General features: G+C 56.3%; 1 protein-coding gene across 2 annotated transcripts in view; it reads left to right on the top strand.

Annotated features, from left to right (window-relative positions):
- MCL1 (MCL1 apoptosis regulator, BCL2 family member) overlaps positions 1 to 13,129 on the top strand; it is a 35,859-nt gene that overhangs the window by 5,164 nt on the left and 17,566 nt on the right. Inside the window, exons 4-6 of one of the 2 annotated variants that reach the window (XM_063357036.1) lie at positions 8,877 to 9,059; positions 9,718 to 9,930; positions 10,567 to 10,934. In XM_063357036.1, coding sequence (XP_063213106.1) covers positions 8,877 to 8,976 — 100 coding nt within the window. In that variant the 3' untranslated portion in view covers positions 8,977 to 9,059; positions 9,718 to 9,930; positions 10,567 to 10,934. Of the gene's footprint in view, positions 1 to 8,876; positions 9,060 to 9,717; positions 9,931 to 10,566; positions 10,935 to 13,129 lie in introns of those variants that run through there. The other variant, XM_063357037.1, reaches the window with a different exon arrangement.

The raw sequence follows: 13,129 nt of genomic DNA, 5'->3' as shown, positions 1-13,129 counted from the left end.
CCAGAGCTGCTCCATGCTGAGATGCTCTTTCTTCACTGTCTATGTGTGTGGGGAAAGTCCACGAGGCGCCTTGTGCTCAGTGCCTGCACACTCTGAAACCACTCTTCTTGTGGTGCCTGAAGCATGCTGCAGCTCTGGCTGCCTGTGGCTGGGGCTCGTCACCCTCTGGGTCAGCAAGGCGGGGACCCCCAGGCTCGACGAGAAGGGGACCTTCTCCCAGCCCAGGGGTGAGCTCTGCTCCTCCTCTCTTGTGAGAGGGGGAGACGTGCTCTTTGTTGTCTAGTACTTGTCCCTCCTGCCTGGGCAGAGCAAGCTGGTGTTGCAGTTGCTGTGGCCTCTTCAGGGGGATCCTGCGGCCCCTGAGTTTCAATTCCTGCAGGCTGGGGATGGAGGAAGTGCACGGCCCGCCCAGGGCTGGAGGGCGCAGCATGGCTATGTCCAGACCTCGCATGGGCAGCGCTTTGATGAACAGCTTCCTCTTGCCATGACCAGCTCTGCTGTGGGAGCTGCAGCTGGAAAATCCCTCCACTGGGGAGCGAAGTACTTCCCTGCCCCAAAAACTGTGGTGGCTCCAGCCCCGTGGGCTGTCAAACCTTGCTGCAGATGGGGCGAGGCAGCAGCTTCCTGTGGTGCTGGTGGGGCCCTCGCTACCAAAAACAAGTTGGCAACTCAGACCTGCTATGCAATATTGCAAAATGTGGTTTTGGTGTGTGGGGTTTTTTTTTTTTTTTCTTTAAAAATGCTGTGTCTTTCTGAGCTATTTTGGTCCCGTTTGGTCCCCTGGGCTGCAGTGGGGCCCTCATGCAAAGCTGGGCCTTTGCTGTGGAAATATGCAAAGGTGCTGGGGAGGGTGGGGGAGTGTCAGGGCTGCTGGTGCTTCCTGGAAGCTGCAGCCTGATAACGCCTGGCTTGCTGCCGATAAACTGGGGGCTTCCTCTTCCGCCCCAGCCAGGGCTTTTCGCAGAAACCGGCTTCGATTTCTCTGAACTGTTTGTGTAAATAAGAGAGGGTGTGGGGGGGGGGAATTAAAGCATTTGCCGTGCCTGACTGTGTGTGTGGGGCGCTGCAGGTTAGGGGGATCTTCAGCACCCCCCCTGGCTGTGTTGGGGTCCCCCTTGGCCTGGGATGGGGGGCAGGAGGGGAGGTGTTGGGGGAGCAATGCCAGTCCCTCCCGTGCCTCTGCACCCAGCAGGGCGGAGCAGGATCTGGCCCTGCTGCCTTCATCCTCCGAAAGCCAGCGGCGTTGACATCCTTGTGTGGGTGGGGGCACATGCAAATACAAAAAGTCCCCTGGCCTGTGAAAAAGCCCCAATCCCTGCCCATTTCTGGCTCAGTGGCCCTAGTCCTGTGTTGGGGTCTCAGATAATAAATATTTCATGTGATTTCTTGCAACAGGAGCCTGGGCTGCTGTTGCCCCAGATGTCCCTTTGCTCTCGGGGGGGTTCCAGGGGGTCGGGGGGCTGCTCCCCTGTCTTGCTGGCACAGTGCTTCCTCTCGCAACCTGCCTGGGCACCCAGCAGGCTGCAGCCCCCTCCCACGGGGAGGGGGGGGAGGCGGTTTGGGGCTGGGTCCATGGGGAACCTCTGGGATCTGAGTCAGAGGGGCTGGGCAGGGACAGGTCCTTGAAAGGGAGAGGCTTTAGGGGGAGAGGGGCTTCCTGGAGCTGGCCCTGGGGTCATCCGGGTGGCCACAGGTGGGTGCTGGGAACATCCCCCCCACCATCCGAGCTCCCTGGGATTGTCAGGGGGGTGTCCCGAGGGGGAGGCCACGGGGTGTGGGGGTGGGTGACTCGTTTGGGCTGAGATGGCAAGTATTTGGTTGTTGCTTTCAGCGGGTGGGGTGTGCGTCACTGCACTCCTGTAATGAGCCTGACAGGCCTCAGCCCCCCCAACACACAGCGGAAGGGTGGCCTGGGGCCCCATCCCACCCTCCCAGGGCACGGAGGGTGGCCGTTGGTGGGCTCTGTCCCCTGCCCAGGCTGAGCCAGGGCCTGGGCCGCTCTCAGGGTGTTGGGGGGCACCCTTGGGTTCCGGCCGCCCGGCAAAGCTCTGCCCAGCAACACGGGCCGCTAATAGCATATGGGGAAGTCACGTGGGCCTCTTCCAGGAACCCAGGCGTCCGGTGTGGCCCATCCCCCTCCTGGCCCCTGGGGTGACACTGGGGTGGGAGGACTCACGTATCCCTGCCATCCCCGGCCCTGGGCTGCCCTGACGGAGGCCTCCCCTCTTGCCTGGAGGCCTCAGTGCCCCCCGGCATGGGGGTGATGAAGGGTGTGTTGGGGTATGAGGTGTAAACAGTGTGAGTGTGGGATACGGGGGTGTTTGTGGGGCCTTGGGGACACGGGACATGGGGGCTGTAAGCGTGTGTGTAGGGCAGAGGGGGTGCACAGGCTGTAGGGGGACTCTGCGGTTACAGGGTTTATAAGATGGGGGGGCGTCGGGGTGAATGGGGGTGTGGGCACTTATACGTGTGTATATGCACTGACTGGGGTGGGGGGGTTTGAGTGTGCGTGTGGGGCTGGCCCCACGGCAGGGCTGGGGTGGAGCGGGGCTGCTGTGGGGCTGTGGCCACAGACCTGCCCAGGCAGGAGCCGGCAGTGACTCAGGCAGGAATGTGCTGTCAGGACACGGTGTTCCAGCAGCACCCAGCTCCGCCGCCAGCACCCAGCCCCACACCTGGCATGCTGCTGGCAGCCCTGTGGCTGGTGCCCCTGCGTGGCCCTGTCCCACTTGGCTCAGCCACAGCCCCACACCCCACTGGGGGGGTGCCCCGTGTGCCCCACATGGACGCATGTGTCCCATGGGGTGCCCAGGGGAGGTGCAGGGAACAGGCACTGGGGTGTCCCTGAGCAGGACAGTGTCCCCTGATGGGGGCACATGTGACATGTCCCTGTGGGAAGCAGATGGGGACACTAAATTAATCTGCCCCACGTGGCTGCCCTCCTCCCGGAGGCGTCCTGTGGGCCAGGAGTGGCTGCGGGGTCCTGCGGGCCTTTGGGCCAGGGGTGTCAGGGCTGGGTTATGGGCACAGGCGGCGCAGCAGATGCAGAGCCAGGCTTGGGCCACCCCCGCACAATGTGTGTCCCTGCAGCTCTTTGCTGGTGGGAGGACAATGGGGGATGGGGCACTGGGGGCCACAGTGTCCTGGCACCCCGGCCCCCAGCCTGCCCCAACCCAGCCCCTTCCCAAGCTCCAGGGTGCAGGCGTGGGTGTTGCAGGAGTGCTTGGTGCTGGTTTTGAGGTGGGGGCACAGAGGGTGCTGAGGGTCTTCTTGGGTGTCAGGCACTGCGTGTCCCATGCCTGAGTACCCTCCAGTACGCTCGGGAGCACTGTGGGGACGTGGGGACTACCCTGATCATGGGGCGGGGTGAGAGGACATGGGGCTGGGGAGATGGGGAGGACCTGGTGGTTTGGGTTGTATGGGGGTGGGGGACACAGGGGGGGACCCCGTAGGGGGATCCACAGTGATGGGGGACACAGGGCACCCCACAGCCAAGCACCTGTGGAACAGGGGACGCAGGGGACTCCATGGCCAGCCGCAGGGACTCAGGTGGTGATGAACCATCAGGAGAGGTGGCAGGGTGGTGCAGGGCTGCAGGGCTGGGGGCTGCTCCAGGGGGCTGCGTTCCTCCGCTCCGGTGTACCCACCAGGGCCCACTTGCAAAGCCTGGCAAAAGCCATAGGGAACATAGAATCATAGAATCACAGAATGGTTCGGGTTGGAAGGGACCTTAAAGATCATCTAGCTCCAACCCCCCGGCCATGGGCAGGGACACCTCCCACCAGACCATCAAAGCCTCACCCAGCCTGGCCTTGAACCCCTCCAGGGATGGGGCAGCCACAGCTTCTCTGGGCAACCTGGGCCAGGGGCTCACCACCCTCACAGCAAGGAATTTCTTCCTGATATCCAATCTAAATCTACCCTCTTTCAGTTTAAAACCATTACCCCTCATCCTGTCATAACACTCCCTGCTCCAGAGTCCCTCCCCAGCTTCCCTGTAGCCCCCTTCAGGTACTGGAAGGCTGCCATAAGGTGTCCCTGGAGCCTTCTCTTCTCCAGGCTGAACAGCCCCAACTCTCTCAGCCTGTCCTCAAGGGAGAGGTGCTCCAACCCTCTGATCATCTTTGTGGCCCTCCACTGGACCCGTTCCAACAGCTCCATGTCCTTCTTGTGCTGAGGACTCCAGAGCTGGGCACAGTACTCCAGGTGGGGTCTCACCAGAGCGGAGCAGAGGGGCAGAATCAACTCCCTTGCCCTGCTGGCCACGCTTCTATTGATGCGGCCCAGGATGCCGTTGGCTTTCTGGGCTGTGAGTGTACATTGCCGGCTCATGTTGAGCTTCTCACCCACCAGCACCCCCAAGTCCTTCTCCTCAGGGCTGCTCTCATCTTTCACGATGCCTCCTGTAGACCTTCCTTTCGCACCACAGCCCTCCTTCACCTCTGTAGTACACTCTGGAGCCCTCTTGCTCCCTCAGAACCATTCCTAATGCCTTCTTGGAGACCCAAAACATTTTGTCCTCTATGCTATCTAGGATTTCTCTGTTCCGTCCCCTCTTTGCCATTTAGGGTACCTCCATTTGGCCCCTGCCCCCTGATGACACCTGTACTTTGTTGAAATCCCCTTCAGAGTTCCTTGTTGTTGTCTCTGAGGCTTCTTTGGTCTCTCTGCCCTCCCTCAAGAATCCTCTGCAGCCTTTCCTGAGCTCTTCTGAGACATCCCCAGTGCCTCAGAGACCTATTTTAGCTCAGGAGGGGGTTTTTCATCCCCTTTTTCCTCAGAACCCTTCCTGACTCCGTATCTGTTAACCAGGTCAGTCTTTTTGTCCTCTCATCTTTTTGATGTGCCTCCATTCAGTCCTCAGCCCCCCGAGGGCATCTGTACTTTGTTAAATTCCCTTTTGAGTTCCTCATTGTATCCTCAGGACTTCTTTGCTCTCTTGGCCTCCTCAGGACCCCTCTAATCCCTGTGATGATGTCTCCTGTTCTGTCAGAACCTTTTCTGAGGGCTTCTTTGTGCTCCAGAGCTGTCTTTTCGTTTCTGTGGCTTATAATATGCTTCTCTTCAGTCCCTGGTACCCCAAAGATATCTCTTGTTAGCTCAGATCTCCTCTTGGGTTTTTCAGAGAAGGCAAGAGACTTCTCTTGCCTTTGTAGTCCTCCTATGAGATGCATTTCTTGTATTTCTATGCTTTTTGGGGTGGGCCTTGTCTATTTCTGTTAAGGGACTTAGAGAGACCATCAAGGAGGGTCAGTGACTCAGAGTTGTTGGTGATTTACAGTAAATAATTCTCTTTACAACCAAAGATAAGTTTGGGAAGGGATTCGTGTGGGATCTAGTTCTGCTTTGTTGTTCAGTCCTATCCAGAACGTAGCTCTGGTAGAAGTTAGGAAATATCTCTGGTATTGCTAGAAATGAATCATAACCTCATAGTGTCTGGTTTCTTCAATAGGAAGCTAAAACACATAATTTCTGCTAATAATGTTGCTATTGCATTGAATGAAGTACTTTCCCACGTGGATTAGTATGATCTTAAGCTAATTTTATCTATTTAAATACAAGTTTGTGTTTGTCTCAGTAAAACGAAGTTTAACTACCGACCTGGTCGCACGGCTGGTGTGACAGACAAAGCTGTAGCAAAAGAAAATCACAGTTTCTAGTAAAGGTCCTTGTCTTTGTTCGGTGTGTCTTACAGAGCAGAACACCCGCCACCGCTCCCTGTGGCTCTGCTGGGGGGCCGCTTTGGGCTGGGTGCTCCGCTCCTTTGGGCACCCGCGGTCTGAGCTGGCCGAGCCACAGGCAGCCGCGTTCTGAGGCACAGAGGGGCCGAGGTGTCCGTCCGTCCGTCTGTCGGTCTGAGGCAGGAGCTTCGGGGTGAGTCAAGGTTGAGCAGCATCTATAGCAGAAAGTACATTTGTTGTGCACGGCTTGTTCTTGGGTCAGTGGTTGTATATGGGGAGTTCAGGAGTCGCAAGGCGGTTTAATATTCTGCGTTCTTGTTTTTGTTTAATTTTATTTTAGGTGCATTGTGGTTTTTCGGCATTTCTGAGTTTACTGTAGAAGGAACCTTGATTTTTTTCACTGTTTCTGTTGGATATTGTTAAAGTTGTTGCCATCTTTGTCTATAGGACTGATAGTAAGTTCTAGCAGGTGTTAGGGAGCATCTTGTATCCCTCTGTATCAGGAGTTTCAGCATTTCTCGGGAAAGCAGCAGGCCTAGTGTTTTTCAGGGCATGGAACAGCTTGTCGCCTTTCCCAGTCGCCCATAAGGTACCATGTCGTTCCGTTGCAGCCTGCAGCAGGCCCCTCCCAGGCTGTAAGTGTCTCACATTCACTTACTGTGTAGGCCCGTAGCAGAGCCCAGAGCCCAGGGGATGTGGGAGGACTGGAGGTACCTGCGGGAGCAGGGCAGGGCTCGGAAGACAGACACAGGGGTGCAAATACAGGGCAAGGAGCTGTCAGGAAGGAGTGGGGTTTCTTCCCCGACTTTTCAGAAGAAGAGAAGGGGTTTCTAAAGTTTTGGGACCAAGGGATGGTTGGGAAGGGGAAGCGGGTTCGTCAGTTGTCCTCAGGTTGGTTTTGCAGTCGGATTCCGCCGTCAATGAGATTTGTTCTGTTTGAGTTGCTCTGCAGCCAATACGAGGTACAATGAGGTTACGAGAAACGCAGTGTCAACCGTCCGGGCCTCTGTCGCCGTGCACGGCACTGACTGTCAGATGGGTCTCATCCCTGCAGGAGGTCCCGAGGTAGGAGCTCCGGCAATGACAGAGCCGAAGAGGAGGACGGGCTGTTTGGAGTTAAACGGTAGTGGAGGGGTTAAGGGTGGGTTAAGGCTATTTTAATAGGCACATATCATGGCTTAGGTGCGAGCGTAGGAAACTGTCAGAACTATGGCTCAGAGACACCAAGGGCAGGGGAGGCAGGAGGATCAGCCGTACAAAGCAGGCCACGGAGGTGACGGTACCCATTGCTCATTTGGTACGTGAGGTGTACTTTAAAATATACTGTCTGGAACTCTGAGGTCTGTGCTCCCTTGTGCCTTTTAGTCACCACATTCCCTGACTTAATTTTCATATCCATCCCTTCACCATTCGTTCGGATGTCATGGTCACCGCTACTTAGAAGCATCAACAAGGTGCTTATGTCCATTGCAGATTTCTGGCGCAGTCTTCCCAGGAATTTCTCGGAGAAGAGTATGTACATTATCCCCGCTCTTAATAGTCTCCGTCCAGGCGTCTTTTCTTTATTGCAGTCCCTGGCCACGCAAGCCTTCTCTGTTATCCCAGTTTTGCTTGTTTTCCTTAACTGTCCAATGAGGCTTGCTTTGGTATCAGTCATGGCAGTTATACTCTCTTGTCCTTGTTGGTCTATTGTTTTTTTAGCACCAGTTTCTGTAGCCATAAGGTGTCCATTTTTGGTCTTTGAGTTGCCACATCATGCCATCGTGGTTTTTCCCACGAGCTGACCCCCTCTGTAGTTGCAGAAGGGGCTTCGTAGGTAATTGGGCTTGGGTGTCCTGAGCCGCTTTCATGGCAAGCCTCTCGTCCTTGGGACTTCATCGTTTAGGCAGTCTTCATTGCCACATTCAGAGCTCTTGCAACAGAAGGTAAGAACTGAAGCTCATGCCGAAAGCAGAATAAGAATTGAAAAGGCAGAAGGAAAATCAGCATCCCAAGAATCAGAAATTCAGAAAAGGACAAGAGAAGACAGTAACATAACTTCCCCTCAGTGCAGTAGCTGAACACATACAGGCTCTTTTTCTTCATTCCAAGCTTACAAATTCCTCATAGAAAGTCAGCCTGTGTGAAAAATAGAATAAGCTTTTCTTCTCTCTTTTTTTTTTTTTTGGTCCTTCTGTGATGGTACTGTGTGTCCTCCTGCAAGGCTCCTGGAGGTGTAGAGGAGCTCCCTGCAGCACACCTTGGTTCTTGGAAAGCCGATAAATTCAAGGACTGGGTTTCTTTATTGAAGATGAACTTCAAGTTCAGGGGTTATGCTGGTGCTTTTGTTTGTGTTTTGAGTCTATCTGTCTGTCCCAAAGCCAGCGGGACATGCCCAAATGATAAATCGTATGCAGGCAAAGACTGTGGGGGAGACTCAGTCTGCTTCACTCTTACGCGTTTCAGGGCAGCTCAGCTGAAATATGGTTGCTAGAAGAAGCTGCATGGTGCACCCGTAACTAGTCCTGTGCCTGTCGCAACCCACCCAGCCTGGTCCACGTCAGGGGAAAGCAGCAGAAACAAGCCTGTTTCTTTCCCATTGGAGCCTGATCTCCAGCACAGGGAAAGCTTTTTCTGGGAAGGCAGGGAGAAAGCTCTAAAGAAATATGACGCCAGAAGAGCTTGAGACTCCTCCCAGGACCCCTAGGCTTTGCTGTGGACCTGCTTGTCCTGCTCTGGGACAAATGCAGCTCCCGTGGAATTGGCGAAGGCAATGCTGTTGGTTTTGGGGTGCTGCAAGCTGGGCCATGGGTCTTTTGCCTCCCCTTCTCTGCAGAATGTGTCCCTCTTCCCTGGGCCCCTTTCAGCTGCTGCTTTTGGGGATCTCTTTCAAGGGGGGACCTTGAGGGGGGCTGGGGGAACGGGGGGGCTGTGGGGGCCCGGGCAGTGGGGAGGGGGGTCCTGAAAGTGTATTGGGGGCAAACGGGGAGGTCTGAGGGGGTGCTGGGTGGGTGGGAGGACTGTGCTGGGGGAGCCCTGCGTTTGGGGAGGGGGCTGTGGCCTGAAGTGGGTGCCGAGTTGGAGAGGGGCTGTGACGGGGAGAGGGGTATGGGCTAAGGGGTGATGGGGGGCAGGGCTGGGGGTGGGAGGGGAGGGTCGAGGCATTCTCCAGTGTTTGGGGGTCCCTGTGACCCTCCACCGTGTCCCGTCCTGCAGGACAAGGAGTCCTACAGTGAGCTGTACCGGAGGGTCTGCAAGAGGCTCAGCACCTTCTCCAAGGTCATTGTCTTCGTCTTCAAGGGAATGTCCCCCATGACTGGCATGTTTCCGCCCCCAGCGCAGGCGGCCCCCTCACCAGTTGTTCCTCGGGGGCCTGTGCCGTCGCCATCCATGTCACAGGTATGGGGATGCTGGGACCCCTCCAGAGCTCCCTGAGACAGTCTGGGACCCCCCAGAGCCCTCTGATACCTTCTGGGATCTCCCAACCCCCCCAGGATCCCCCTGAGACCCCCTAGAATCTCCTGGGACCCCCTGCCCCCCCACAAGAGCTCTGCGGGATGTCCTGCTTCATCTTCTCCCAGGACGCTTCTGGGACTATCCGGGACCATCTAGGACCTCTCATGTTCCCCTCAGGGTTCCCTGGAGCCTTCTGGGATCCCCCACATTCCCCCCAGGACCCCTCTAGGACCTTCCCACACCCCCTCCAGGACCCCACAGATCCCCCCTGGAGCCCCCCAGGACACGCCAGAGCCCTCTGGCACCCCCTGGAGCGCCTGCTGGTACCCGCCACGTCCCTCTGGTACCCCACCCCCTGACAGCCCCCCCAGGGCCCTCCAGGATCCCCCTGGGACCTGTTGTGTTCCCTCAAGACTCCGTTGAGCCTTCTGGAACCCCCTACATTCCCCCTGGGACCCTCCCACACACCCCTCCAGAACACACCAGAATCCCCTGAGTCCCCCCCAGGACACCCCAGAACCCTCTGGGATCCGTTGGAGTCCCCCCTGGTACCCCCCGACATCCCACTGGGACCCCCGTTACACCTGCTTCCCCCTCCCAGGGGACACCAGCTCCTGCCAAATGCTCTGGGAGCACTGGAGCTTGACAGAGCATCTCGGCAAAGGAGAGATGAGCGAGGAAGTGAGTGGGGACCCCCTGGATGCAGAGACGAGGATAAAGAAGCTGCGGAGCAGAGAGCAATGGGGGCTCGAATGGGATGAGAGAGAGGGAAAGAGAGATGAAGTGCCACAAGGTGCCCCAGAGATGGAGGAAGGTATTTGCTCTAACGCTTTAAAAAGAGGCAACTGAATGCAATGGATTTTTTTTGCCCCTGATATTTAGACAGCTTGCTCTAAAGTACTTTATTTCTGTCTGGCTTTCAGTGGCGTGTTTCCCCGGCAGCCCAGTAGCATCTCTCTCGGGCAGTGCCGCTGGCCAGATGCCCCTCCTTGTTGCGTAGCACACAAAAAACCTTGTAGTCCAATTATAACTATGTATTTTGGAGAGAGATAGTGTTATGGTATCAATTCTCAGCTGTGCAAGTGAAATTAGTGCCTGAAGAAAGTCAAATACCTTTATAGCGTAAGTATTTTTATTCGGTGTATATAAACCCAACGCACACCTTTTCACCGAAAGGGAAGGGACAAGGCATTTCCCAACACCAGTGAGAAGGTTTACTGTTATGCTAAGAGCGTGTTCAAAATGGTAGCAATTAGACTTAATCCTGGCTTTAAGAGTTGAGCTGGCGCTGGCTTTTGCAGGCTGTGCTGTGTTTGGAGCTGAGCTGCGTCCCCAGAATCCTCCTGTAGCTCAGCGACTGTCCTGTCCCTCGGTCTGACAGAATTCCTCTACTCCCTTCCGGGCTACTTTTTAAGATGCTGAGCTATAATTGGGGATTTTTGTTTTCCAGGTGCCTCGTCGTAGGTGTCTCGTGCTGCTCGAGAGATGCCCCAGCCCAGGTTTGCAGCCGGTGGCGGAGCCCCCCTGAGGGGAAGGGGCCAGCCCTGAGTCTGGGTGTTTTGGGCATTTTTTTGGAGTGAGTAGAAGGACGTCTGTGTGTCTCAGGGTTGCGAGGATGTAATTTGGGGTACCTCGATGTCATTGGGGCAGCGATGATGTGGCGGAGGAGCAGGTGATTGGGGGACGTGGGGTTACGTGAGGGTCTCCCAAAAGAGGTGGTTCACAGCCCCAAAACATCTGAAAATCTTGGGATGCATTAAAAAATGTGAAAACCTGTAACTATGGGCGTGAGGCATTGAAATAGAGAACAATCTCTCATTTATATATGAGAAATATATATACTGATAAATAATATTATGTATGTAAAATAAGTTCAAAATAAAAACCTCTATGTCTAAGGATTCTATGATTCTGTGCTTCCCTGTTATATAAAAGATCCTACAATATAAAAATATTTTAAACAATGTATTTATAAAAAGATATTAGTGTCAAAATAGATGTGTAAGCAGACAGTCTAAATAGATATTCTGTATCATAAATGTTAAAGTCTAAGCAGATTTGCTGTAGAAAGTTCAACAGGGGATATAAATTCCCCAAATCGATACTGTGTAAATAACTGAGGGGGTGCTGCCGCCCGGCGGCTGGAGGCGGGTCCTGCAGGTGCGCGCTCCTCCGGGCGCTGTGCCCCGCCCCCGCCCCGCCCTGGCCCCGCCCCCGGCGGCGCTGCGCGTTCTTCCGCAGCTCGTGCGCATGCGCGGCTCCGCGGGGCCCGTTCAGGCGCCGGTCTCGAGAGCGCGGCGGCCGGAGGGCGAACCAGGACCGCCGGGACTCCGTCGAGCTCCGCGACACCTGGAGCGCGATCGGTGCCGCCCGCCCGGCCTCGAGAGCGGCCGTCGGCGCTCCAGTATCGGCTCTTGCGCGTTACCGCGCCCCCGTCAGTGCCCGGCAGTTTTCCGGTTGTCCATTTCCATGGCCCCTCAGTCCGCCGACGCGCCTCTCTATGGCACTTTAGTCCTCCAGGAGGCCGCTCAGTCAGCCGACGCGCCTCTCTATGGCATTTTAGTCCTCCGGGGTGCCCCTCAGTCAGCCGACGCGCCTCTCTATGGCACTTTAGTCCTCCGGGGTGCCGCGCAGTCAGCCGACGCGCCTCTCTATGGCACTTTAGTCCTCCAGGAGGCCGCTCAGTCCGCCGACGCGCCTCTCTATGGCATTTTAGTCCTCCGGGACGCCCCTCAGTCAGCCGACGCGCCTCTCTATGGCACTTTAGTCCTCCAGGACGCCCCTCAGTCCGCCGACGCGCCTCTCTATGGCACTTTAGTCCTCCGGGGTGCCCCTCAGTCCGCCGACGCGCCTCTTAATGGCACTTTAGTCCTCCGGGGTGCCGCGCAGTCAGCCGACGCGCCTCTCTATGGCACTTTAGTCCTCCGGGGTGCCCCTCAGTCCGCCGACGCGCCTCTCTATGGCATTTTAGTCCTCCGGGGCGCCCCTCAGTCAGCCGACGCGCCTCTCTATGGTTTTATAGTCCTCCGGGGCGCCCCTCAGTCCGCCGACGCGCCTCTCTATGGCACTTTAGTCCTCCGGGGTGCCCCTCAGTCCGCCGACGCGCCTCTCTATGGTTTTATAGTCCTCCAGGACGCCCCTCAGTCAGCCGACGCGCCTCTCTATGGCACTTTAGTCCTCCAGGACGCCCCTCAGTCCGCCGACGCGCCTCTCTATGGCACTTTAGTCCTCCAGGGCGCCGCTCAGTCAGCCGACGTGCCGCTCTATGGCACTATAGTCCTCCGGGGTGCCGCGCAGTCAGCCGACGTGCCTCTCTATGGCACTTTAGTCCTCCGGGGTGCCGCGCAGTCAGCCGACGTGCCGCTCTATGGCACTTTAGTCCTCCAGGAGCTTGGAAGTTCCCGCTCAGTCCTCCCACGCACCTCTCTACGGCACTTTACTCCTCCAGGATCTCCCTCAGTCCTTCGAAGCTCGTCTCTATGGCACTTTAGTTCTCCAGGATCCAGGAAGCGCTCATCAGTCTTCTGAAATTACCTGTTTCCAGCAGTCTTCCAAAACCATAAAACACAATTAACAATTAACCACAAAAATATCTGAAGATCGCAAAAATAAAGCAACGCCTGCAGAGCTCTCTTCTTCACAGCAACAAGTAGATGGCACTCAAACAAAAGTGGTAAGAGAATCACCACAGGTGAGTGCCCAATGGAAATAAAAATGTCTGTTGCTTTGCCTGCTGGGAACTTAAAGCAGAACGAAAGGAGCTGTGGCTTCTGTGGCCACCTTTATGTCTTCTGGGGGGGGGGTTTGGGGGGAGCGGTACAACGGTACGGAACCCGCCGGTGCGCATGCGCAGTACAGCCGTACGGCAATGGGGGGGCGCATGCGCAGGAGAAACGTATGGCACCCGGGGGGGGAGCGTGGTCTGTGGGACCACGCAAGTGGTTCCCAAAGAGCTTTAGAACAAGGCACAGTTTTCCCTCCTGGCTCTTTGGGCGTGCGCGCTATCTCCAGAC

The sequence above is a fragment of the Chroicocephalus ridibundus genome, chromosome 21 (genome assembly GCF_963924245.1).
Source record: "Chroicocephalus ridibundus chromosome 21, bChrRid1.1, whole genome shotgun sequence".
In the NCBI taxonomy this organism is placed as follows: Eukaryota; Metazoa; Chordata; class Aves; order Charadriiformes; family Laridae; genus Chroicocephalus; species Chroicocephalus ridibundus.
The sequence above is the reverse complement of the archived record's forward strand: the minus strand, read 5'-3'. Positions and strand labels throughout refer to the sequence as shown.